Genomic DNA, 26,163 nt, shown 5'->3' on the forward strand with positions numbered 1-26,163 from the left:
CCCGCCCAGTCCCCCGCGCTCTAGCGCCCCCGCTGGACGTGAGGCGCGGCGGCACGGGGGGCGGGGCCTCGGCGATGGGATAGGGGCGGGGTCTGTAGGGGGCGTGACCAAGTTGGTCACGTCCCAGAGGAGGTGCCCAGCCCTGTTCAGACGATGTGGGGCCGGAAGGGCTGTGGAAGTTGTTTTTCTCTTTCAAAAGCCGAACAGACTTTCCCACCCCTTCCCTGGGTGGAGGGTGTTGTGAACATGTTAATAACCGGCTGCTAGGCATTGAGGGTTAACTGCTCGAAGTGCAGGAAAGGAAACTGAGGCTCAAGAGATAAAACAGGCTGGTTCAAGAACTGGACCTCGCATTCACGGAGGACCCCCCTTCTTCGTGGGTCTCTGTGGCCCCCAGGCTGCTGACCACACTCAAAGACAGCTACGGCTGAATTCCCAGCGCACTGTGGTCCTTGGGGCATGCTAAATTAATATTTTCTTACAAGTCCCATAATTCGCTTTTTTTTTTTTTTTTGAGAGAGTTTTGCTCTGTCGCCCAGGCTGGAGTACAGTGGCGCGACTTTGGCTCACTGCAACATTCACTTCCCGGGTTCAAGCGATTCTCCTGCCTCAGCCTCTGGAGTAGCTGGGATTACAAGCGTGCGCCACTGTGCCCAGCTAATTTTTGTATTTTTAGCAGAGGTGGGGTTTCGCCATGTTGGCCAGGTGGCCTTGAACTCCTAACCTCAAGTGATCCACCCACCTCGACCTCCCAAAGTGCTAGGATTACAGGCGTGAGCCAACAAGCCTGGCCCCATAATTAGCTTTTGAGTAGCACAGTAATATTGCAGGGTGTGCACATAAAAATAATTACTTATGAGCAGACCTGGCTGGGCGCAGTGGCTCACGCCTGTAATCCCAACACTTTGAGAGGCTGAGGCAGGTGGATCATTTGAGGTCGGGAGTTCAAGACCAGCCTGGCCAACATAGTGAAACCTCATCTCTCTAAAAATACAAAAAGCTAGCTGGGCACAGCGGCCGCCTGTAATCCCAGCTACTTGGGAGGCTGAGGCAGGAGAATCGCTTGAACCTGGGAGGTGAAGTCCAGGCAACAGTGAGAGACTCTGTCTCAAAAAAAAAAAAAAAAAAAAAAGAACAGCAGACAATAAATGAACCTTAATTCTTGTTGGAACCCTGAGTTGGGTGCTTTACATGCCAGTAACCTCAGAACTGGAGGTGGGCCTGCCGTGGTGGCTCAGGCCTGTAATTCCAGCACTTTGGGAGGCTAAGGCGGGATGGTCTCTTGCGTCCAGCCTGGGCAACACGGCGAAACCTTGTCTCAATAAAAAATAGAAAAATTAGCTGGACATGGTGGTGCACGCCTGCAGTCCCAGCTACTAGGGAGGCTGAGGCAGGAGGATCTCTTAAGACCAGGAGGTGGAGGTTGCAGTGAGCCCAGATCGTGCCATTACACTCCAGCCTGGGTGACAGAGCAAGACCTTGTCTCAAGAAACAAACATAAAGGCCAGGCTCGGTGGCTCATGCCTGTAATCCCAGCACTTTGGGAGGCTGAGGTGGGTGGATCACCTGAGGTCAAGAGTTTGACCAATGTGGCAAAACCCTGTCTCTACTAAAAATACAAAAATTAGCCGGGCATGGTGGCCCATGTCTGTAGTCCCTGCTACTTGGGGGGCTGAGGCAGGAGAATCACTTGAATCTGGGAGGCAGAGGTTGCAGTGAGCTGAGACTGCGCCACTGCACTCCAGCCTGAGCAACAGAGCAAGACTCTGTCTCAAAAGAAACAAACAAAAGAACTGGAGGTGGCCCGGCCCCTGTGTCTAACAGTCCTGGGCCCTCCACACCAGCACAGGAACTGAAGCCTGCAGTCACTGGGGCAATGGGGAGGGTGGGAGGAGCCCACAGCTCAGGGGCACTGGGGCAGGCAGGAAGAGCCTCAGAGAGGAAGAGGTGACACCCCCCACCCTTGGGAGGGGCCCCCAGCGGTTGCCGAAGCTGTATGAGGAGGAGGAGGAAGTGAGAGGAGGAGGTGAGGTGCTGCGGGAGGTGAGCTGGGCTGGTGGGGACAGGGGCTGGGCCTGGGGCTGGGTCTCCGGACAGAGGCCTGGCTTTTCTGTCAGGGCAGGGCCTAGCCCCCACCCCCATGAAAGAGGAGACATAGGGGGCTTGGTGAGATACCCTGAAACCTCCCCCCTCTGACCCCACAGCCAGGCCCCAGGCTGGCCGGGAGTGGCCCCTCACACTGGTTCTCCCCACTTGCTCTGCCTGTGGCATCGAAGGCCCCAGGTACCATGGCCCAGGCCCTGGGGGAGGACCTGGTGCAGCCTCCCGAGCTGCAGGATGACTCCAGCTCTTTAGGGTCCGACTCAGAGCTCAGCGGGCCTGGCCCATATCGCCAGGCCGACCGCTATGGATTCATTGGGGGCAGCTCGGCAGAGCCAGGGTAAGGGGGCAGGGTGAGGGATGGTGGGATGCTGGGACAGGGGACGGGGGGGCTGAGGGCTGAATTCTGGAGGGAGGCTGGGAGGGTCTGGTGGTAGGGATTGGGAGGGGGACTCAGCCAGTAGCACCCCTCCGCAGGCACCAGGTGGAACCCTAAGGTGGGAAGGGTCGGGGGAGGCCTCTGTACGTCTCTTACCCCCAGCCTCCGAGGGTTTGCACCCACCACTGGGGCAAAACATCCTTCCCCTTTGAATCTCTGGCTCAAGAATCCCAGATCCAAATCACAGAACCCATACCTCCTCCTTCCCCCTTTCCCCAAGATACAGACAGAAACACAAGTCCAGATATAGACAGAAACTTGCCCCAGGTCACACAGGAGATCAGACCGAGACCCAGACTCAAACTCAGGACTCCAGGCTTCCAGTCCAGGGCTCTCTCCAGCCAGCTTCCCCTATGAATTGTCTGTGTCCCTGTCCTGGGTGACAGCCAACCAGCCCCTCCCCCAACACACACCCACTCACCCCTTCAGTCTCCTGCTTCTGCCCACGTCGAAGCCACATCCTTTCCTGTCCCTGTGACAAGCATTGGCAGCTTTTGGGTCACAGGTCACCCCACAGGGCTCCCAGAGATCCCTAGGGCCAGGAGCTGGGTTCACCTGGGTAGCCTTGAGGGTGGCAGTGTTGGCCTTGGGTAACAGCTGCCCAGCGCCTGGATACCTGTGCCATGCACCCCCAGGCCAGGCCAGCCACCTGCAGACCTCATCCGCCAACGGGAGATGAAGTGGGTGGAGATGACCTCGCACTGGGAGAAAACCATGTCCCGGCGGTACAAGAAGGTGAGGGGGGACAGGGGCCCCACTTGGCCTCCGTGGCTCATTCCTCTCTGCCTCAGCCCACATCTTGGCAAAATGCACCCACCCTATGTCCCAGCATCTCCTGTCTTTGCTCCCTGCCACCCAAAGTGGGCCCCTGCCTGCTGATGAGCTGTGCCTGGGGCCTGCCAGCAGGAGCTATGGAGGCTGCCTAGTGGAGCCCTTGGCCTCACCCACAGGTAAAGATGCAATGCCGGAAAGGCATCCCGTCTGCCCTGCGTGCCCGGTGCTGGCCCCTGTTGTGCGGGGCCCATGTGTGCCAGAAGAACAGCCCTGGCACCTATCAGGTGAGGGAGTGGGCAGGGGCCCCAATTCCCCTACCCAGAAACCCTCACCACACCGAACCCTCACACCCACCTTCCCGGCTATCCACAGGAGCTGGCAGAGGCCCCTGGAGACCCACAGTGGATGGAGACCATTGGCAGGGACCTGCACCGCCAGTTCCCTCTGCATGAGATGTTTGTGTCACCTCAGGGCCACGGGTACGAGGCCGGTGATGCCCAGGGACCCCCAGCCCCACAAGCCGCAGGTGCTCCAGCCCACTTTCCCCAGCCCAGCTCTACAGTCTTGCATCTCAGGGGACCCAGCAAGGCCCAGGGAGGCTGAGGCCGGGGCAGAGGCCCCCAGAGGGTGGAGAAGGGGGTGCCTGCAGGACTGGCCCCTTATGGGGTCTTCCGGCACAGGCAGCAGGGGCTCCTGCAGGTGCTCAAGGCCTACACCCTGTATCGACCGGAGCAGGGCTACTGCCAGGCCCAGGGGCCCGTGGCTGCTGTGCTGCTCATGCACCTGCCCCCGGAGGTGAGTGACCTTGACCCTGCTCCAGGAACCCTAGTGACCTAGGCCCAGGGAACCCCATCCCCAGGAACTGTGGCCTCAGAAACCTGCGATCCTTGATTCCTGGACCCTGTCCTAGTGACCCAGGTCCTCATGACTGCCAGCCTCAGTGACCTTCAAGCCTAATGACCTTGACTCCAGGAACCTGGGACCCTTGACCCCAGTCATCTAGGAATCTGGATGTTATCACCTTGACCCCACGACTCCTGATTCTGAACTTGGGGACTGTGACCCCAACCCCAAAGACCCCAGAAACCCAGGACTTGAACTTTGGGACACTCCCAACCCTTGGCCAGTGAACCCCAACCCTGTGACCTTCAAATCTAACACCATGAGCCCTGTGATTTCCAACACTCTAAACCCCTCAGCACACCCTGTCTTGGGCAGAGGAGGGGGCTTTTGGGAAGGGCTTCCAGGAACTGAGCAGGTTGGGAGTGGCCCTGAGTCCAGGCTCCTGTGGTGCCCAGGCCCTCCCCTTCACTCCTTTCCCCTGTTCTGCCTTCCCTTCTGCGGTCCCTTCCTTGGTGAGCACTTACAAACCTGTGCCCTGCCCCTTCCCCAGGAGGCCTTCTGGTGCCTGGTGCAGATCTGTGAGGTCTACCTCCCTGGGTACTACGGGCCCCACATGGTGAGAGGCTGACATGGGGGCTGGAGGAAGGAGGGGCAGGGGCCCGGTGAGTGGGTGGGGGTCTGGGGACTGAGGGAGGTTGAGCCTGGGCTCTGGGGGTGGCGGTGCTGGCCTGTTGATGGACGTGGCCACAGGAGGCTGTGCGGCTGGACGCTGAGGTGTTCATGGCCCTGCTGCGGCGGCTGCTTCCGCACGTGCACAAGCACCTGCAGCAGGTGGGCGTCGGGCCCCTGCTGTACCTGCCCGAGTGGTTCCTGTGTCTCTTCGCCCGCTCCCTGCCCTTTCCCACAGTGCTGCGTGTCTGGGATGCCTTCCTCAGTGAGGGTGAGTGGGGCAGCCAGTGGCTGGGGCAGGTGCCCTGGGGCGTGGGTGGGGAGGCAGCTCACCAGCTCCAGGGTTCCCTTTTTGAGCCTCAAATCACAGGACTGGGTGTACCGAAGGTGATGGCCTGGTGCCTGGCGCTACATCACCCATCACCCATCACCCAGGCACCGCCTGGTGCAGAGCTGGGCCAGGGAGGCTTCCAGAGGAGACAGATGGGGCAGGAGCTGGGTGATCACAGCACACAGAGGCCTGAGCTTCTCAGGGACAGTAGGAGGCGTTCCTCCCCAGAGCCCGCAGGCACCTGCTGGGTGCTCACTGGCTCCAGACGTGGATCTGCAGCTGGGAATCAAGTGATGGAGACCTTCATTCTGATGGGGGTGGGGATGGGTGGCGACAGTAACCAAATTCACAAGATATTTATAGATTGTCAGAAGTGTCACGAAGAAAATAAAACTAGGGATGTGACAGGGAGTGTCAGGGGAGTGCAGGGGCGATGGCTGCATTTAAGCTCATTCTGGCTGCTCTGTGCAGGAGGAGGACTCACAGGGGTGACTGTGGAGGCCTGGGGCCAGAGAGGCCACTGTCCCCAGGGGCCAGGCTACAGTCTACGAAGGAGGGAGGGCTTGGAGCCATGAAGCCAGAGAGGTGGAGGCTGGGGGCCAGGCCAAGAACAGGAGGGGAGTCGGAGCAGAAGCAAGCTGCACTCCCTGTGTCTTTGGGACTCTGCCTTGATACTGCCATTGGTAACCCACCTGCATTCTGTTCTATATGTGAGGTCTGAAGGTTGCACCTTAAAACGTGGTAGAAATCAGTCAGCATATGCATACTGTGCATACTGAACACCTGTCGTGTGCTCAGCCGGCTTCCTGCCCTCCACACAGCGGAGGACCACTGGCTGGCTTAGAGTTCTGGCCACCGGTGTCCAAGTCACTATCCATGTGGTCACCTCCCAACCAGCCTCAGACCTCGAGAGCAGGGCTGGGCAGAGCTGGGCAGGGCCTGACCTGCCCACCTGAGGGCAAACACTACACAGGCTCCCTTTATCAGAAGGTCAATGGTATGAGTAGTGATTGTTCCTTGGCAGTCACTGTCATCACTCAACCTTGCTGGTCCCCTGGTGGCTCTTCTCAGATCAGAGGCTGCCAGGAAAGGATTTTGAGGCTCCAGGACTAGCCCAAGCTCGCACTGTGGGGAGTGTGCACCGAGTGCTATACTCCTGGCTTAGGGAAGAGCAGTTCTGCCTAGGATCTTTCTAGAATCAGAGGGTCACAGATCCAAGTTGGAAAGGCCCTTAAAGGGCTCCACCTGACCTTTCCTCATGGAGATGAGCAAGCTGAGGCCCAGGGAGGGCTTGGTGTGAAGGCATCAGTAGCCCTGGGCTCCTGGCAGGAAGCTGGTGGCTTGGAGGGGACTGGAGCCTTGGGGTGTGGGCGGGGAGCTAGCTCACCAGCTTCGGGGTTCCCTTTTTGGAGCCTCGAGTCATGTGACCAGGTGTGCTGAAGGTGATGGCCCTGTGCCTGGTGGCACATCACCTGTCACCCGGATGCCGCCTGGGGCAGGAGCTGGGTGATCATAGCACGTGGAGGCCTGACTGGCTCAGGGAGAGTAGGAGGTGCTCCTCCCCGGAGCCCACAGGCACCTGCTGGGTGCTTGCTGGCTCCAGATGTGGATGGCATCTGAGAATCAAGTGATCAAGACCTTCATTCTGGCAGGGGTGGGGATGGGAGGCGACAGTAACCAAATTCACAAGATATTAACTCTTCCCCAAAGTATCTGTGGCTCTTGAGGCTAACTTGGCCAGTGCAGTGGCCTGTGTTACCCGAAATGCAACTCCACCCTGTCACTGTTCCTGAACCAGGGAGGGCAGAGCGGCAGGAGAGTGGCAGGCATATGGCTGAGGGCAGGTTTGGGTGCAGAACTGTGAAGGGGCAGGGCCAGCCTCCCAGTGAATGAGCCCCCGGCTTGCAGGTGCCAAAGTACTGTTCCGTGTGGGGCTGACACTGGTGCGCCTGGCGCTGGGCACTGCAGAGCAGCGAGGGGCCTGCCCTGGCCTCCTGGAGACACTGGGAGCCCTTCGAGCCATCCCTGCCGCGCAGCTGCAGGAGGAGGCCTTCATGTCACAGGTGGGTGCCCCCGCCTCTCCTCGGACTTGCCCAGCCCCTGCTGCATGGGGGAAACTGAGTCCCAGAGCAGGAAGCCAAAGCGAGAATTGGGGACTTAGTTCCTGTCCCCTGAGCTTCAGAGAACACAAAAACCTGAGGCCTCCAGTGGCTTTCTGTGGCTCCCCAGTGAGGCTGTCAGCCCCTCAGTCCTCAGCCACTTCCTGGGCTGGGGACCTCACAGTTTCCTGTTCCTGCCTTGAGGCCGGGCAAACACAGCACCAACTACTCCCCACAGGTGCACAGTGTGGTGCTGTCGGAGCGGGACCTGCAGCGGGAGATCAAGGCCCAGCTGGCCCAGCTGCCCGATTCCGTGCCGGGGCCCCCGCCCCGGCCACAGGTCCGCCTCGCTGGGGCCCAAGCCATCTTCGAGGCCCAGCAGCTGGCAGGGGCGCGACGAGGCGCCAAGCCTGAGGTACCTCGGATTGTGGTGCAGCCCCCGGAGGAGCCCAGACCACCACGGCGGAAACCCCAGACCCGCGGCAAGACTTTCCATGGGCTCCTGACTCGGGCCCGGGGCCCCCCCATCGAGGGGCCCCCCAGGCCCCAACGAGGCTCCACCTCCTTCCTGGACACCCGCTTCTGAGAGGACCATCGACTCAGTGTCCCCCAGGCAAAATCGACTGATGGCTGATGCCAGCCCGGCAAATGGGCATCGCACTTTACTCTGGGGACTCGGGGACTTGGCTTCCTTCCCGGCAAGGACCAGGTGGTGCGGGAGGAGGAGGTCCTCCGTGACACATACTGGGTCAGGCACTAGCATGGAGGAGGGTCACAGAGTGGGGCACGTGAGGACCCATGGAACCGTCCTGGTGCCCAGGCCCTCACAGGTACCAAAGCCAGCATCAAAGGAGTCAGGGAAGGGGTTGGCTGGGTCAAGAGACCCCAGAGGGCACCAGGAATAAAATCTTCTTGAACAGATGCCTTGGATGGCGCTGGATCAAATGCCCTCCTCCCAACCCCAGACAGGCAGCCCCTTCCCCTCCTCCCTCACCTGCCCTTCCTAGCCCCGCCCTCTCCTGGTCCTGCCCTGGGAACACACCCAGGCTGCCCACTGGCCGCTGGGGAAGGTGTTTACAGTAATAAGAGCCAATTGAAAGTCGCCATGCCCAGCCTCTGGGGACAGGAGTGGCTTCTGCACCTGCAGGAGGAGGGCGCCCCAGTGGATGGTGAGTCCAGGGGCTCTACCCCCTCTTCTGCCCTCCTTCCCCTCCCTCCAGGGTGGTTCAGTACTCGCTGGGATGGGGGACTCTAACCCAAGTCCTCCCCACACCCATGGTCCTGGTCACATCTGTCAAAAGGACCCAGGCAAGAACAAAGGCCTAGTGTGCCGCGGACAAAGGAGAAAGGTCCCGCCGGCCCTCGCCCCTCCCTGAGCCCTGCATCTGCCCCCTCAGGACTGCCACCATGGAAACCCCCTCCCACACTTACTAATAGCCCCCTTGGGTGCCCAGGACCTGAGCCATCGCCAGGGCAACAGGGCTGGTTCCGACACAGGCGTGTGTCCCGCAGTGCCCATTCCCAGGTGCCCTCCCTTCAATGGGGAACACGGCAGGACTCCATATGGATGGGAGGCATCTGCAGGCCCAGGTTCCAGAGGTGGCCATTGGGTGGGGTGTCAGTGGAGTCATCTGTCAGACTCTGGGTTTGGAATGTTCTTGCGACAGGGCCACAGGCTGTGTCTATGTGGCAAGTGCCAGGTCCTGGGTCCTGGGCAGACCTGTCCTACTCCCAAGGAGCCTACCCCCTGGAAGAGGGACTCATGGTGGCCCAGACCCTTATCTGTCGTTTCTCTGGGGGAAACTGAGGCTCAGGAGGAGCAGGAACTTGCAGAAAGCCTTACTATCCATGGCAGACCCAAGGTTTACCCCTGCCCCGACCACTGGCAGCTCCCCCCTGGACAGCCCCCTGGGAGTGCTTTCTCCTGCTCCTTCCCCACTCTACCCCCAATCCTGTACCAGCCCCTCAGTGTGTGGATGAGGCAATAGCTGGACTCCTGTGAGTTAGAGAGCACTCCAGAGCCTCCTCTGCCCACTCCTCCTCACCCCGCTGGGGTACCTGCAACTTAATCATAGCCTCCTTACCTGTGGTTTACAAAACCCTTTCCCAGACCCCCCAGCCCCCAGGCCCTCTCTCTGCAGGTGGCCCCTGATACCCCTGTTACAGACACAGAGGCTCAGTGAGGACAAGGACCTCACCCAGGCCCGCAGTGAAAGGCAGAGCCGGCTGGAATGCAGAGGCAAAAGGCTCTGTGCTGTGTAGACTGTGCCTTAGCCTTAGACGAGGAGTGTCTTGGTGGAATCTCAGGCACTGTGGCGGACAGGGTGGCCGGGGTCAGGGGGCAGTTGTCCCTGGAATCCACTTGGGAGCTCCCCGCCCTCCACAGTTCAGCTCTTTGCCTGGGAGAATAGAGGAGCAAGGTGCAGCAGCCTCAGCCCTGGGCCAAGGGTCTGTCATGAGCCTGTGGGGATGCGGTGGCAGTGGTTCACCCTGGACACAGACCCTAGGAGCAGGTGGTCTCCAGCAGGGTCCCTCCAGCTGGGGCTCAGTCATTGCCTTTCCTACTCAGGAGACTGTTTCCTGGGCAGCTCTTCTGCAGGTCTCCTTATCAGTCATCTGCATGGGAGCCCTAACTCACAGGTTGCACAGAAGAGGACCAGTGCCCTCCCGATGTGAACCTTCGCACACATGCGTTCTCACAGGCTCTCCTCCGCAGGGCTGCACCGGCCCCCACAGCACCTTTTTGCCAGCTAGGGAAAGATGTCTCTCCTCCAGGCAACATGCAGCCTCACCAGAGTGCACGGGGTAGCAGAGGGGGGCGTGATCTCTCTCCCAGGTGCCTTTGTGCAGTGAGCAACCTACACAAACATGCTCAGTGAACCTAGAAAGTCCCTACAGATCTGCCTGGAAAGAGGCTGAGAGAAGGGAAGTGATGCATCTGAGAGGACTCAGTGTGTGGACACTGAAGCTGGGAGGGCCCCTGGGATGTCTGTCAGCCTGCCTCAGAATGCGGCATGCAGAGTGGACATGAGTGGGGGCATGCAAAGGAGTGGGGGGGGGGGCAAATGGGTGCCTCCCATGGATCGCGGGGGGGACCCAAGGTCTCCATCTTGCACTGCCACCCACTTGAGGTTCCCTGAATTCCCACACTGTTCCAGGCTCCCAGAAAGGTCAGACTTGGACTCCCCTGCATGGGAAAGGCCCTTTCTCCTTCTCTGAGCCTCAGTATTCTCCTGCGGATACTGGGATTATAATAGCCCCCACCCAGCCTCAAGAGGGCTCTGCCAGCTCATGATGATGATGATGATGATGATGGTTCAGTCCAGCTGGGCAGCAGCCAGAGCACTGCCTCTCCTCACCCCAGCCCTACCTGACTTGGCTCCGCCTCAGGTGATGGCCAGCCTTTCCTGGCAGGGGCAGAGCAGAACCACCCCGCCCACCTGCCTGCCCCAAGTTCCAGGATCCTGAGCTTGGGCTGCAGCTGCCCAACTCTGATTTTCCTCCCTGTATCCACAAGACAAAAGCCAGAGCAGCCAGGGACCAGACAGGGTGGCCTAGGAGTGGGTACACCCGCAGCTCTCTGTGCATGCATGCACGCATTCTGGCAGATCCCGGCTCTGCCTCTCACCAGCTGTGTGAACTTGGGCAAGTCACATGACCTCTCTGAGTCTCATAATTGCTGCCTGGCATGTGAAGTGTTAAGCCTGGGCTGAGTGTGCACTGTATCCCCATTTGAAGATGAGAAAACTGAGTCCCCAGGACTGCAGAGCTTGTTAAATGTCAAAGCTCATGCTGTTTGGATCACACCCAGGCCCCACAGTGGGACCCCATGGGCTCTCAGGCCACCCAGGCTGCAAGCGATTGGGTCTCCTGGGGTGGCTGTGGGACCTGGGCCCCTCCCTTTTGTGATCTGAAGCTCACTCTCCCCAGCCTAGAATGGGACTGGTTCCTCATTCCTGGAGCCTGGGCCAGCTGCAGGGAGGGCTGCACGTGGGCCTGGAAGTTGTGTGGGGAACGTGGGCTGGACTGGGCACCCTGGAGAAGCCATTTCCCCTCTCTGCCGACCCTCTCCAGTGGTAGACAGGGATGGGTCTGCACAGACTGCCCTGTATATAGCTGCAGAAAGGGTCCAACAGCTGTCATCTCTGTCCTTGACATGTGTGGGCCCCTCAGTGCTCTCCCCCAGGCCAGGAGACTCTCAAGGACAGCCAGGGCTCAATATGTGTCCAGTTGTGAGACAGGCAGGGAGAGGGGCTGACTGGGGACTGTAAGAGGGAGGAGTTAGAGCCATAGGCTGCCCTGCCTAGGAGAGGGAAACCAGCCCCATTCTAGGCTTGGGAGAGTGAGCTTCAGATCACAAAGGGGAGGGGCCCAGGTTCCACAGCCAGAGCTAGGATTGAAACCCACTGGTGGGACACACTCTAGGAGAGGGTATGAATCTCTGGTTGTGCTTCTGTGGGTGAATTGTGGCTGCGACCCAGGTCTCCTGGGGTATGCTTCTGTGGTTGGGTGGGTGCACTTGGGTGTGAGTATGTGTGTCTTGGGGAGATTGTAGCTTCAACTCCGGGTGTGAAGTTGACCTGGGTGGGTGTTGAGGAGCAGAGCAGATTTCTTTTCCTTTCTTTTCTTTTCTTTTTTTTTTAAAGAGATAGGGGGGCTAGGTGCAGTGGCTCATACCTGTAATCCCAGCACTTTGGGAGGTCAAGGTGAGCAGATCACAAGGTCAGGAGATTGAGACCATCCTGGCCAACATGATGAAACCCCGTCTCCACTAAAATACAAAAATTAGCTGGGTGGGCTGGGCCCGGTGGCTCACGCCTGTAATCCTAATACTTTGGGAGGCTGAGGCGGGCAGATCACCTGAGGTCGGGAGTTTGAGACCAGCCTGACCAACATGGAGAAACCCTGTCTCTACTAAAAATACAAAATTAGCCAGGCATGGTGGCACATGCCTATAATCCCAGCTACTCCAGCCTGGGCAACAAGAGCGAAACTCCATCTCAAAAACAAAACAAAACAAAAGTAGCTGGGCATGGTGGCTTGCACCTGTAGTCCCAGCTACTTGGGAGGCTGAGGCAGGAGAATCACTGGACCCAGGGAGGTGGAGGTTGCAGTGAGCCAAGATTGTGCCACTGCACTCCAGCTTGGTGACAGAGTGAGACTCTGTCTTAAAAAAAAAAAAAAAAAAAAAAAAAAAAAAAGGGATACGGTCAAAAAAAAAAAAAAAAAAAAAAAGAGAGAGATAGGGTCTTAGCTGGGCACAGTGGCTTACACCTGTATTCTCAGGACATCGGGAGGCCGAGGCAGGAGGAGCACCTGAGGTCAGGAGTTCAAGACAAGCCTGGCCAACATGGCGAAACCCCGTCTCTACTAAACACACAAAAGTTAGCCAGGCGTGGTGGTGTGTGCCTGTAATCCCAGCTACTCAGGAGGCTGAGGCAGGAGACTCACTCGAGCCTGGGAGGTAGAGGTGGCAGTGAGCTGAGATCACACCACTGCACTCCAGCCTGGGCAACACAGTGAAACTCTGTCTCAAAAAAAAAAAAAGAGAGCGAGCGAGAGAGAGGCTCTCACTGTATTGCCCAGGCTGGAGTGTAGTGGCACAACCAGGAGTCACTGCAGTCTCGATCCCTGGGGCTCAGGTGGTCTTCCCACCTCAGCCTCCCAAGTAGCTGGGATTACAGGCCCACACCACCTCAACCAGCCAGTTTTAAAATTCTTTTTTTGTAGAGACAGGGTCTTGCTATGTTGCCCAGGCTGGTCGCAAACTCCTGGGTTCAAGCAATCCTCCTGCCTCAGGCTCCCAAAATGCTGGGATTATAGGCAGCCACCGCACCAGGAGAGGCTGGATCTTATAGACATCCTGGCCCCTGTGTGCAAGTCCACTGGGTCCAGAAGGGAGGAGGGGCCTGCACAGATGTGTGGAGACCCTGGCCCAGGAGGGCCTCTCTGGGAGAACGTGCAATAGGGCAGAGCGCTGGCAGCTGGGACAGAAAGCTGCAGGGCTGCGACCTCCGGCCTCCATCCAAAGGTAGGGCTCAGGGCCATGTGCCCCAGGCTGCTCCCCCGGGCACCCCACCCCTAAGGGCGGGCCCTAGTACCAGTCTCTGCCCGGTCCGGCTCTCTCCACCCCTCCTTTCCATCTCTTCTACATGATGGGCCTCCCTCTTTCTTCATGGCAGCCCTACGTCTGTGACCCTCGACGACAGTCCCTGTCCATCCGTACCTGGCCCTCTGTCAGGGCTTCCTCTGTGTCTCTGAAGATCCCTGTCTCTCCCTGCCTGCTCCATGCCCTCCTCCTGCTGGGTCCGTGTCCCGCCCCACGCCCCCAGGTCTGGGACGTTTACGTGGCTGACGGGCGTGGGGGGGGGCGTGTCCCCGGCGGGTCCCTATCGGTCCCTGTCGGTCCGTCCGCCCCGCGCCGCCCCCGCTGGGCACTGGGCATGCCCCAGGCGTTTCTATATAAAGCGGCGCCGCTTGGGCCGGGCGCTGTGCCACTGCCACCGCCGCCGCCGCTGCATCCCGCCCGGTCCGAGTCCGCCCGCCACGCTCGCCGAGCCGCTGCCACCGCCAGGTACCCCGGCTCCGGCCCCGCCCTGGGGAGAGCCAGGGAGGGGGGAGGCGGGGGCAGGAGTCGCGGGGACGAGGGCCCCGGGCGCCCGCGCCCCGCGGCGGGAGCCTCGACGCTACGCCCCCCACCCCCGGGACCCGGCGCCCCCCACTACCCCGCGCTGGAGGGGCAGAGCCGAGCTGGGACCCCAGGGCAGGAAGGACCTGTGAGCCGCGCTGGGGCAGGAGCCACTCGGTCTGGGCAGCAGAAATCCCTCCCCATCTTCCGGGTGGGGGTGGGGCGGCCTTGGCCTCTCTCTGCAGGGACAGGTGTCGGCCACCTCTCCACTCCCAAAGTCTAGGGGCTGGAAGGCCAGGCAGGGACTTGGCTGCCCTGACTCCTTCGTCTCTCTGTCCCTCTGTCTCTGCCATCAGTCTCTCAGCCACTCCACCCACGAGATGGTGAGTCTCCTGTGGTCCCTCCCCAACAAGGCCCAAGTCCCTGGGCAGAGAGTGGGCCCAGAGGACAGCAGACAGCACCCAGGACCTAAGCCTGGGAGTTGCCCCTGCAGACAGCTCAGACCCACAACCAGCTCCCCCACCCCCACCCTGCGGCTGCGTCCTGGGAGCAGGGCACTCTTAGTGCCCTATGACATTCATTCATTCCATGGCCCCTCAGGGAGCTCACCTTCTAGGAGACGGCACAGAGGCTCTGGCCCTGGCAAACTGGGATTCGAGCCCAGGAGTGAGGCCCAGTCCTCTGCCGTCTGGGCCACAGCACACCATCTCCCAACAACCAAGAGATTCTCTTCGTCCCAGCCTCATCAGCCCCCAGGGGATGGGAGAGGGCAGACACCAGGCAACAAGGCCCAAAGAGCCCTCACGACTTGCTCAAGGTGGCTGAGCCTGTCCCCTGGAGGACAGACCCAGCTGCCAGGCCTGTCCAGGCCTGGGGACTGCAACGAACAAGAATTCCATTCACACGAAGCCTCCCAGCAGCCCCATATGGGGGGGTGCCAGCCTCAGAGAGGGGAGGGACGTTAGGTTTCATCCAAAGAAAGCATTTCCATGACTCAAAATATCTGCAGAGGGGATACTGTCTAGTCTCCTCATGTCTAGCCCAGGGCTGGGCACACAGTAGGGCTTCAAGACCTATGCGGGGATGACAGTGGAATCACATTTAGGTGTCAGCACACTCCATGCCAGGTCATAAGAGAGAAATAAGCCACCCCAGAGTGATGGCTGGGTTCGTTCATTCATCTACTCTTCAGTCAACAAACACTTACTGAAAAGTGGCTGTGTGCCAGGCACGCTTTAGGTGCTGGGGTTGCCTCCATGAATAAAACAAGCAGAAAACTCTGCTGCTGTGAAGCAAGCTAAGGCGGAGCCCAGCATGGTGGGAGCGGGAGGGGCGGGCCAGCAGGACACTGCTTCCTGCCATCCCCCCAGGGGCACCACACAGAACAGTTTACAAAGCACTCCCACGGTTGCGTTCCCATTAACAAGCCTTCACCCCCAACACAAGCCTTTCCTCTCCTAGTCCCCGGGATGGTGTCAGCCCTGAATATAGCCCAGGCTGGGAGAGTGGGGGGCTTACACCCTTGGGTGACTTAATGTGCCCACTGGCCCACCCTGCCCAAGACCCACCACTTCTGCCCTCTCAGCTCTCCCTGGATCCATCGGGTCCCGAGTGGGATTGCCCACTGGGCTCCAAGGACCTGGAGGAAGAGGGCCCCTGGGGAGGGGGCTCTGGCCTGCCGCCCACAGGCTGCTTCCCTGGCTCCTGGCGCCAGGACGTGGGCCTGGACTGCAAGGGATCCCCCGAGGGGGCCGAGGCCCGGGCTTGGAGTGTCTACTACTACAGCCTCCTGCAGAGCTGTCTGCAGCAAGCTGGCCTTCCGGAGACCCAGGACCGCAGCCAGGTGCCCCGCACAGGTGCCCAAGGGCTCCCTGGAGGGGGGCACCTCTGGGGGCAGGGAGGGGCCCTCAGCCCAGTCTGCTTTCTCATCCCTGTCAAGGTCAGCCCCTTCCCCTAGGCTCTGGTTGCATCTGAAGGCAGGGAAGGCACAGCCAGTTGGCCTAGGGTAGGCAGACATCGTTTGCAAGGGCATCTGGCACCAGTGAGGTCAAGGATTGGGCTCCCTGCCCTCACCCCCTCCCCAAAAAGACCCAGCCCTGGGATTGGGAAACCACGTTGTGTGGCACTGAAGCTTCTAGAGAAAGGTCTTGGGAGCTGTGGTGGAGGCAGCTCAGCAGCTGAGACCCCCCAGACTCCTCCCCTTCTGCCCCTCCACACCTGTTGTATATACCAGATTTTCTGTGGACAGAGGGTTCACAGATAGAATACCTGAGAATCACAGACTTGGTCCCATTGTACAAACTGGGAAACTGAGGCTTGGAGGAACACTGACTCCTCCAAGGTTACACAGAAAGTCAGAGCTCGGGCTAGAATGCAGGTCTCTAGTCACCCAGCCTATGGCACCTCTGGAACAGCTGCAGAAAGGGGAAACCAGCTTCACAGGGCAGGACTGGCAGGCACCTCCACTCCCTGCCTGTCCCGTCTCGTCCAATTCCTGGGAAAACTCTGGGGGCCCAGGGTGGGGCCATGGGTGTGGAGGTGGTGGAAGGTGGGCAGAGAGACAGCAAGGGCGCCCCTGGTGAGCTGGGCCATGTTCTCTTTCCCGAGGCTGTCCTGGGGCGGAGGTGACCTTGTGCGTTCTGGGCTCCCCCAGCACCTTTCTGCCTGTGCTGCTGGAGGGTGGGGTCCAGAGCCCGGGTGAGTGTGTGCTCAAGTTTCCCCATCCCCTTCTATAGAAAGGGCAGTCCTGCCCTGGCCCAGCCACATCCCAAAATACCCGCCAACCCTGGCAACTGCCTGCATTCCACCAGAGCAGCTGCCATGCCGAGTGGGGATGGGTTCTGGGATCAGCTGCTTCCACTCTGCTATCCAGGGGCCCAGGCATGGGGCATCAAGCCTTCCCTGGCCAGCCACTTGCCTTCTCTGACCACAGGAAACATGCTCCTTTGCCTGTCCCCTGCTTGGCTGATGAAGGTGCCAGCACCCGGGCAGCCGGGTGAGGCAGCCCTGCTAGTCTCCAAGGCTGTGAGCTTCCACCCTGGGGGCCTGACATTCCTGGATGACTTTGTCCCCCCACGTCGTGCCACCTACTTTCTGGCAGGCCTGGGCCTGGGGCCCGGCCGGGGCCGAGAGGCAGCAGAACTCGCCCGTGACCTGACCTGCCCCACGGGAGCTTCGGCTGAGCTGGCCCGGCTGCTGGAGGACCGGCTGCTGACAAGGCAGTTGCTGGCCCAGCAGGGTGGTGTGGCTGTGCCAGAGACCCTGGCTTTCACCTACAAGCCGCCAGGGCTGCTGCGGGGAGGGGATGCCAGCCCAGGGCTACGGCTGATGGAGCTGAGTGGCAAAGAGGGCCAGGAGACGCTGGTGAAAGAGGAAGTGGAAGCTTTTCTGCGCTCCGAGGCCCTGGGCGATATCCTGCAGGTAACAGACTCTCGCCCACCCTGAGGTCTGTACAGATGCCAGCAGGATGGGACCCAGGCAGTTACCAAGTCTGGCTGGGAAGGTGTCCCTACCTCTTAGCCCTGCCGCTGCCCTGCCCCATCTCTAGGGCAATCCCCTGCCCTTTTGCCTCAGTTTACTCACCGGCTCCTGTGGCGGAAGCGCCCCACCCTGCAGTACCTGGGGTGGTGTCCAGGAGGCCCCTTTCCCCTTCTTGCTGCAGGTGGCCGTGAAGCTCAGTGGCTGGCGCTGGCGGGGGCGGCAGGCATTGCGTCTGCACCCGCGGGTAGAGCTGGGTGCAGTGGTGGACACAGTGCTGGCGCTGCTGGAGAAGCTGGAGGAGGAGGAGAGTGTCCTGGTGGAGGCTGTGTACCCACCTGTCCAGCTGCCCTGCTCAGGTGAGAGCCACCTGGGCTGGCCAGGGATGGGAGTTTGGTGTGGCCTTCTGGCCACTCTGTGCCGGCCTTAGACCTCCCCGTCTTCCCCCAGATGGTCCTTCACCCGGCCCTGGCCTGGCCGTGCGAATCTGTGCTGTGGTGTGTCGGACACAGGGCGACAGGCCACTGCTGAGCAAGGTGAGCGTGGCCCAGGCCCAGGTTGTGACCCTGCCCGCCACACCCCAGCCCAGTCCCAGTAGTGGTTTGCTAAGGGCCCCTGAGCCATCTCTGGGCAGAGAGGACAAAATCCTTAGGGGGGGTCGTAGTTGCCTCTGGGGAAACTACTGGGTCTGACCCGTCTTCCCTCTCCTGCAACCCTTCCAGAATCCCTCCCACACCAAGAGCCCCTGCCCCTGTGCTCAGCCCCACGCTGGGTAGTACCAGGGCCCAGGGGGCTGAATTGTCTTCCCAGAGAGCTCTTGCCCACGTAGAGGCTGACCCAGGGCTTCCTGATAACCCTCTAGTGCCTGGACCCCTTCAGGAGGGGCCTCTAAGCTGGGGAGTTCAGGAAGGTTTACGGACCCTCCTGAGTACCCAGCTCTAGGCTACACTGAGAGGGAGAGATTCGACCCTGCCTTCAGGGAGCTCCAGTGGGGTAGGGAGAGGTGCACCCCAGGGAGATGCTAGGGTGGGGCACACCAGGGTGGCCCAGGCCCCCAGGGCTGCAGGAGCCATCCTGGAGGGGGACCCCAGCTGGGCCTGGAAGCCTGGATAGAATCCCTGGAGAGGTCTGGGGACCAGATGAGGAGTGGCAGGAATAGCTCGTGTGCAATTTAAGACACGGTGGAGGACGCGGCTTCTTGAATGTCCAGTGAGGGGTCTGGTCTGAATCTTGGCACAAGGCGGTGGGGGTGTGCGTTGGGGGCAGGAGTGTGTGGGCCTCCCCCTGAGCCGCCCCCTGCCCAGGTGGTGTGCGGCGTGGGCCGCGGGGACCGCCCTCTACGGCACCACAACTCCCTGCCGAGGACGCTGGAGGTGGCGCTGGCCCAGTGCGGCCTGGGCGAGGAGGCGCAGGTGGCGGCCGTGCGGCAGCGCGTCAAGGCAGCGGCCGAGGCCGCGCTGGCCGCCGTGCTGGCTCTGGAGGCCGGCCTGAGTGCCGAGCAGCGCGGCGGGCGCCGGGCGCACACGGACTTCCTGGGTGAGTGAGGGCGGCCGGGGCCGGGACCGGGAGCCGAGGGCCAGGGGCTGGAGGGCGGGGGCTGCCGGCACTGAGCTCGCGCCCCCGCCCGGCACAGGCGTGGATTTCGCGCTGACGGCGGCCGGCGGCGTGCTGACCCCAGTGGCCCTGGAGCTGAACGGCGGCCTGTGCCTGGAGGCGTGCGGCGCGCTCGAGGGGCTGTGGGCCGCGCCGCGGCTGGGGCCGGCGGCCGACGACGCGGCGGCCGCGCCGCTGGTGGAGACCATGCTTCGGCGGTCGGCGCGCTGCCTCATGGAGGGAAAGCAGCTGCTGGTGGTCGGTGCTGGCGGCGTCAGCAAGAAGTTCGTGTGGGAGGCGGCGCGCGACTACGGGCTCCAGGTGGGCGGGGCGCGGGGCGGGGCTGGGCCCCAGGTCCTGGCCCGAGTGGTGGAGTCGGGATCCCGGGGCGGGGCCTGGAGCAAAAGGGCGTCCTTGGGGCGGGACCACCCGCGCTAGGGGCGGTGCTTGGGCGGGGCATCCTGGCCAGGTACACAGAAGCCCAGGTGTAGGGGCTGAGTCCGCCGCCCTGCGAGGGTGAGGGGACTCCGCTAGTTCTGTCCCTGCCTGGAGTGAGAGGCCCTGGGGAGGGCAGGGAGTCCTCCACAGAAAGAGGAGAGGAGCCCGGGTAGATGGGCTGGGCGAGGGACAGCGTTAGCGCCAGAGTGGGGGCCTTGAATGCCAGGCTAAGGAGCCTGGCTCTGTCTTGGGGAAAGGGCGGGCCCTTTGAGGTTGAATTCCTGACACTTGGCACCCAGGACCCGCAGAGGGTGCTGGGGAGCCGCATACAGATCCTGAATCAAGTTCATAGCAGGGCATCACTTTACAGAATCTGGAGCGAGCCAGGCAGGTAGAATTGTTTTTTTTTTTTTTTTTTTTTTTTGAGACAGGGTCTCAATCTGTTGACCAGACTGGAGTGCGGTGGTGCGATCACAGCTCACTGCAGCCTCGACTTCCTGGGCTGAAGTGATCCTCCCACCTCAGCCTCCCTAGTAGCTGAGACTACAGGCACGTGCCACCATGCCCAGCTAATTTTTTTTTTTTTTTTTTTTGAGACGGAGTCTTGCTCTGTCACCCAGGCTGGGTGCAGTGGCATGATCTCGGCTCACTGCAACCTCCCGGGTTCACGCCATTCTCCTGCCTCAGCCTCCCGAGTAGCTGGGACTACAGGCGCCTGCCACCATGCCTGGCTAACTTTTTGTATTTTTAGTAGAGATGGGGTTTCATCATGTTAGCCAGGATGGTCTCGATCTCCTGACCTCGTGATCCAACCGCCTCGGCCTCCCAAAGTGCTGGGATTACAGGCGTGAGCCACCGCGCCCGGCCTTTTTTTTTTTTTTAATACGGAGTCTCGCTCTGTCTCCCAGGCTGGAGTGGAATGGCGCAATCTCGGCCCATTGCAACCTCTGCCTCCTGGGTTCAAGTGAATCTCGTGCCTCAGCCTCTGGAGTAACTAGGATTACAGGCGCGCGCCAACATGCCCGGCTAATTTTTGTATTTTTAGTAGAGACAGGGTTTCACCATGTTGGCCAGGCTGGTCTCGAACTCCTGACCTCAAGTGATCTGCCCGCTTTGGCCTCCCAAAGAACTGGGATTACAGGTGTGAGCCACCACGCCCCACCTGCCCGGCTAATTTTTAAAATTTTTAGTAGAGACGGGATCTCACTCTGTTGCCCAGGATGGTCTTGAACTCCTGAGCTCAAGCGATCCTCCTGCTTCGGCCTCCCAAAGTGCTGGGATTACAGGTGTGAGCCACCTTGCACAGCCGAGTAGACATTTTTTTTTTTTTTTTGAGATGGAGTTTTCACTCTTGTCGCCCAGGCTGGAGTGCAATGGCATGATCTCAGCTCACCACAACCTCCGCCTCCTGGGTTCAAGCGATTCTCCTGCCTCAGCCTCCTGAGTAACTGGGATTACAGGCATGCGCCTCCACGCCTGGCTAATTTTTTTTGTATTTTTAGTAGAGATGGGGTTTCTCCATGTTGGTCAGGCTGGTCTCAAACTCCTGACCTCAGGTGATCCACCCGCCTCGGCCTCCCAAAGTGCTAGGATTACAGGCGTGAGCCACCGCGCCCGGCTTCGAGTAGACATTCTTATCCCCACTGAACAGATAAGAAAACTGAGGCCGTCTCAAACTGGCCCTAATCTAGCACACTGACCTCCTCTCCCCTCTCCCACCATGCAGCACCCCCTGGGGACACCACCTCTGTGTCCCCTGCCTTGCTCAGTGTTTTCTCCACTTGGAATGTCACTCCACTGCTGAGGCTGTGTTACTTTGCAGAGAGCCACCCTCCCTCTCTCTTCAGAGGCTGCCCTGCCCTGGGTTCCCCCAGCAGGCAGGAAGCTTTAGGGGCACGGGGCCCTACTGGATTCCTCCGTGGGCACTTCCCAGTGTCAGAGCACATGGGGTGAATGATGACCAAACCACTTGTCCCAAGCCCTAGCCCTGGTAGTTTCTGTGCAGTCCCCGGCCAGTGAGGCTGCCCGTGGGAAAGAGTCTGCCGTGCACTCTCACACCCTCTTATCTGTGCTGCAGCCCCTCCCACCCAGATCATGCCTTTTCCTCCTGCAGCCACCGGGCTGACTCTTATTCTTCAGCTCCCAGCTTAGGCATTGCCTCCTCTAGGATGCCTTCCCTCCCCTCCAGCCTGTATTAGGTGTCCCACTTCTGCCCCTTCCATTTATTCAGTCAATCCTCAACACATATTTATTGAGCACATAGTGTTTGTGCACTCGTATCCCCCGAAGGCCTGGGCCATCCTAGGCCCCATCCTATCCCTCTAGCGCCCAGTACTAGCTGACCTGGATATGCCCCGCCCTGTGGCTTCTGCAGCTGCACCTCGTGGAGTCAGACCCCAACCACTTTGCATCACAGTTGGTACAGACCTTCATCCACTTTGACATGACCGAGCACCGGAGGGATGAGGAGAACGCACGGCTGCTGGCAGAGTTGGTACGGGCGCGCGGCCTCAAGCTAGATGGCTGCTTCTCCTACTGGGACGACTGCCTGGTGCTCACAGCCCTGCTCTGCCAGGAGCTAGGTCTGCCCTGCAGCTCCCCAGCTGCCATGCGCCTGGCTAAGCAGAAGAGCCTCACCCAGCTGCACCTGTTGCGCCACCATGGCCCACCCTGGCCTGCGCCCTCCCTCCATGCTGTGCCCTGCTGCCCACTGGAGAGCGAGGCTGATGTAGAGAGGGCCGTGCACCAGGTACCCCTTCCAGGTGTCATGAAGCTGGAGTTCGGGGCAGGTGCGGTGGGCGTGCGGCTGGTAGAGGATGTGCCACAGTGCCATGAGCACTTTTCCCGGATTACCCGAGACTTGCAGGGCGAGGCTGACCACCCAGGCATTGGGCTGGGCTGGGGCAATGCCATGCTGCTGATGGAGTTTGTGGAGGGCACCGAGCACGATGTGGACCTGGTGTTGTTTGGTGGGCGGCTGCTGGCTGCCTTTGTCTCCGACAATGGCCCTACGAGGCTGCCTGGCTTCACTGAGACGGCAGCCTGCATGCCTACCGGGCTGGCACCAGAGCAGGAGGCACAGATGGTTCAGGCAGCCTTTCGCTGTTGCCTGGGCTGTGGGCTGCTCGATGGAGTCTTCAACGTGGAGCTCAAGCTGACCGGGGCTGGGCCTCGGCTTATCGAGATCAACCCCCGCATGGGTGGCTTCTACCTGCGTGATTGGATCCTGGAGCTCTATGGCGTGGACCTGCTGCTGGCTGCTGTTATGGTGGCCTGCGGCCTGCGGCCTGCCCTGCCCACCCACCCACGTGCTCGTGGCCATCTGGTGGGCGTCATGTGCCTTGTGTCCCAGCACCTACAGGCCCTGAGTTCCACCGCCAGCCGTGAGACCCTGCAGGCCCTGCACGACCGTGGCCTGCTACGCCTCAATCTGCTGGAGGAGGCCCTGGTGCCTGGCGAGTACGAGGAGCCCTACTGCAGTGTGGCCTGTGCCGGGCCCAGCCCCACCGAGGCCCGCCTCCGCCTGCTGGGCCTCTGCCAGGGCCTGGGCATCGATGGGCCCAGCTACCCTGTTGCTCACTTCCTGTCTCACTTCAAATAGCACTGGGGCCAGGGGGCAGGGAAGCAGTGCTGGGAGGAGGCACTGTGGTGCCCTCTGCTCCCTGGAGCTCTTCTTGCTTCTCTCCCCGTCGCCATGCCCCAGCCCCAGCCTGCCCGCTGCAATGCCTAGGTCTGTTCCAGAGCAGCAGGGCAATTTAGACACCAAGGCATCCTGGACTCAAGGGCCTCTTGCCCTCCCGAAGGCCCCAGTCCAGCCCACAGCTTCCCCAGCATTCTAGCCTTGGAGAAGTGACAATGGCCACACACACACACACACACACACACACACACACACACCCCTCTGTCGCCAGCTCCCCAGGTGGGAGTGGGCCCAAACCCAGCCCCTCCTGTCCACCTCTCCAGGTCTCACTCTCTTCCTGCCACCTACAAGAGGAGAGGACCTGGCTGGGCCCCAAGTCTTGGACAAATCCTGGGAAAACCTGAGACTAGAACCCTTGTCTTCCTCTTACCCAAATTCTAGGATAGCTCTAGAGCCTGCTGGAAACTTGGCGGCATCCAACCTGCCTCATTTGGCCTGAGCGGTAGAGGCAGGTGGCCCGTGGACAGAAGTAATCCTCTTTCCGCTCACCCCAGGCAGACACAACTGCCTATATTCCCCCGATGAGAGGAAACAGGCTGAGAGAGGAAAAATGACTGTTCCAGGGTTACACCACAGTGGAGGGTGGGTCACAGGACATGATGCAGGGTCCAGGTTTCTGTTTTGATCAAGTCTTACATGCCCATTCAGCCTCTAGGCCCCCCTCGCCTCCCTGCCCTCATTCACAAGTGGCCCTGAGACATGTGAACGCCTCCCTCCTATGCATCAGAAACCTTCTCCGCCGAGCTTTGGCGCTTTGTCCTCTGGCACACCTAACTAGCATTGGCAGAGGAGAGTCTACACTCTTCCTCATTCAGGGAAAATGCTTTAAGAAATCCTGCCTCTGTGCAGCACAGGAGCTGGAGGCAGCTCCCCAAGCATCCCTCCCCAAATAAAGGCTTATGTACTAGTGAAGTGTCTAGATAGGTTCTCTTGACTGACAACTCCTCCCAGGATCAGCTAGATAGGGGATGGGGAAGGGGGATCAAGAGATGGGTAGGGGATACTTGTAGCATCTGGAGCTAAGGGAAAACCATCCCACTGGCCTGGTGTCTGGGTTGCCCTGGGTTGCTAGGGGCCTGCCCTACACCCACATCAAGACCCGAACCTGAGGATCTCCTTTGGTGGAATTACAACCAGAGGGCCACATCCAACCAGATAACCCTCTGCATGCCTGGAGGCCCTGAATTCTGTCCACCTCAGTTCATACCCAACCTCCCCTATGCAAATGGAAGGCACACCTAGACAACCTCCAACAATCAGAACTCACATCCAAGGCCTGGTCTGGCCCAAATTCACACCCACACACCCACACATCCCCATCCAATAAGAATCCATACCCAATCTTTTTTTCTTTTTTTTTTTTTTGAGACAGAGTTTCACTCTTGTTGCCCAGGCTGGAGTGCAATGGCACAGTCACGGCTCACTGAAACCTCTGCCTCCCGGGTTCAAGTGATTCTCCTGCCTCAGCCTCTCAAGTAGCTGGGATTACAGGCACCCACCACCACACCCGGCTAATTTTTGTATTTTTAGTAGAGACGGGGTTTCACCATGTTGGCCAGACTGGTCTCGAACTCCTGACCTCAAGTGATCCACCCGGCTCGACCTCCCAAAGTGCTGGGATTGCAGGTGTGAGCCACTGCGCCCCACCAAATCCATAACCAATCTAAAGTCGCAGACCACATGTCACAGACCAGATTTGCTGTGTTGAGTGTGTTCATTCTTTCTTTCTTTTTTTTTTTTGGAGACGGAGTCTCACTCTGTTGCCCAGGCTGTAGTGCAACGGCATGATCTTGATTCACTGCAACCTCTGCCTCCCAGGTTCAAGCGATTCTCCTGCCGCAGCCTCCCAAGTAGCTGGGACTATAGGCATGCACCACCACGCCCGGCTAATTTTTGTATTTTTAGTAGAGACAGGTTTTCACCATGTTGGTCAAGCTGGTCTTGAACTCCTGACCTCAAGTGATCCACCCGGCTCAACCTCTCAAAGTGCTGGGATTGCAGGCATGAGCGACCCTGCCTGGCCTAAGTTCATTCTGTCAACAGCGTTTTTGGTTTTTGCTGGGGTGCAGCGGCTCATGCCCATAATCACAGCATTTCGGAAGGCCAAGGCAGGAGGATCACTTGAGTCCAGGAGTTCAAGACCAGCCTCCTGGGCAACAAAAAAAGACCTCCTCTCTAAAAAAAAAAAAAAAAAAAAGAAACAAAAGAAAAAAGATTATGTGATTATGTCATTCCAGTTACTTGGGATTTGAGGTGGGAGAATCACTGGAACCCAGGAAGTCAAGGCTGCAATGACCTATGATCTTGCCGCTGTGCTCCAGCCTGGGTGACAGAGGAAGATCCTGTCTGAAAAACTAAACAAAGGAAAAAAAATAAAGTTTTTTTTTTGTTTTGTTTGTTTGTTTGTTTTTAAGACGGAGTTTCGCTCTTGTTGCCCAGGCTGGAGTACAATGGCATGATCTTGGCTCACTGCAACCTCCGCTTCCCAGGTTCAAGTGATTCGCCTGCCTCAGCCTTCCCGAGTAGCTGGGATTATAGGCATGCGCCACCATGCCCAGCTAATTTTGTGTTTTTAGTAAAGACGGGGTTTCTCCATGTTGGTCAGGCTGGTCCCAAACTCTCAACCTCAGGTGATCCGCCCGGCTCAGCCTCCCAAAGTGCTGGGATTACAGGCATGAGCCACCGCGCCCAGCCAAGTTTTCGGGTTTCATTTGTTTGTTTTGAGACTTGGTCTCACTCTGTCGCCCAGGCTGGAGTGCAGTGGTGCGATCTTGGCTCACTGCAACCTCTGCCGCTCAGGTTCAAGCGATTCTTCTGCCTCAACCTCCCGAGTATCTAGGAGTACAGGTGCGCGCCACCACACCCGTCTAATTTTTGTATTTATAGTAGAGGCAGAGTTTCATTGTGTTGGCCAGGCTGGTCTCCAACTTCTGGCCTCAAGTGATCCACTCACCTCGGCCTCCCAAAGTGTTGAGATTACAGGTGTGAGCTACCGCCTCTGGCCTGTTTGTTTTTTTGAGACAGGATCTCACTCTGTCACCCAGCCTGGAGTGCAGTGGCACCATCATAGCT

General features: G+C 59.6%; 2 protein-coding genes across 7 annotated transcripts; both read left to right on the forward strand.

Annotated features, from left to right (window-relative positions):
* Positions 1-1,890: 1,890 nt before the first annotated feature.
* TBC1D10C (TBC1 domain family member 10C) lies at positions 1,891-8,177 on the forward strand. 4 transcript variants are annotated; one of them, XM_003273928.2, is made up of 10 exons: positions 2,022-2,043; positions 2,277-2,440; positions 3,175-3,274; positions 3,490-3,597; positions 3,686-3,792; positions 3,994-4,108; positions 4,707-4,772; positions 4,907-5,096; positions 7,065-7,219; positions 7,494-8,176. In XM_003273928.2, exons 2-10 carry the CDS (start codon positions 2,289-2,291, stop codon positions 7,839-7,841), a joined length of 1,341 nt encoding a protein of 446 aa, XP_003273976.1. In that variant the 5' UTR covers positions 2,022-2,043; positions 2,277-2,288; the 3' UTR covers positions 7,842-8,176. The 4 variants fall into 4 exon arrangements, with proteins under 4 accessions (XP_012351390.1, XP_030667183.1, XP_003273976.1 ...); XM_030811322.1 differs by having other exon boundaries at positions 2,022-2,026; XM_012495936.2 differs by lacking the exon at positions 4,907-5,096 and having other exon boundaries at positions 1,891-2,026; positions 3,998-4,108; positions 7,494-8,177.
* Positions 8,178-13,743: 5,566 nt separating this feature from the next.
* Positions 13,744-24,003, forward strand: CARNS1 (carnosine synthase 1). 3 transcript variants are annotated; one of them, XM_030811321.1, is made up of 10 exons: positions 13,749-13,829; positions 14,240-14,266; positions 15,469-15,739; positions 16,491-16,580; positions 16,816-17,303; positions 17,545-17,719; positions 17,811-17,896; positions 18,665-18,896; positions 18,994-19,274; positions 21,766-24,003. In XM_030811321.1, exons 2-10 carry the CDS (start codon positions 14,264-14,266, stop codon positions 22,990-22,992), a joined length of 2,853 nt encoding a protein of 950 aa, XP_030667181.1. In that variant the 5' UTR covers positions 13,749-13,829; positions 14,240-14,263; the 3' UTR covers positions 22,993-24,003. The 3 variants fall into 3 exon arrangements, with proteins under 3 accessions (XP_030667179.1, XP_030667181.1, XP_030667180.1); XM_030811319.1 differs by having other exon boundaries at positions 13,744-13,829; positions 14,240-15,739; XM_030811320.1 differs by lacking the exon at positions 13,749-13,829 and having other exon boundaries at positions 13,971-15,739.
* The last annotated feature ends 2,160 nt before the right edge of the window (positions 24,004-26,163 follow it).

The sequence above is a fragment of the Nomascus leucogenys genome, chromosome 4 (genome assembly GCF_006542625.1).
Source record: "Nomascus leucogenys isolate Asia chromosome 4, Asia_NLE_v1, whole genome shotgun sequence".
Taxonomy (NCBI): Eukaryota; Metazoa; Chordata; class Mammalia; order Primates; family Hylobatidae; genus Nomascus; species Nomascus leucogenys.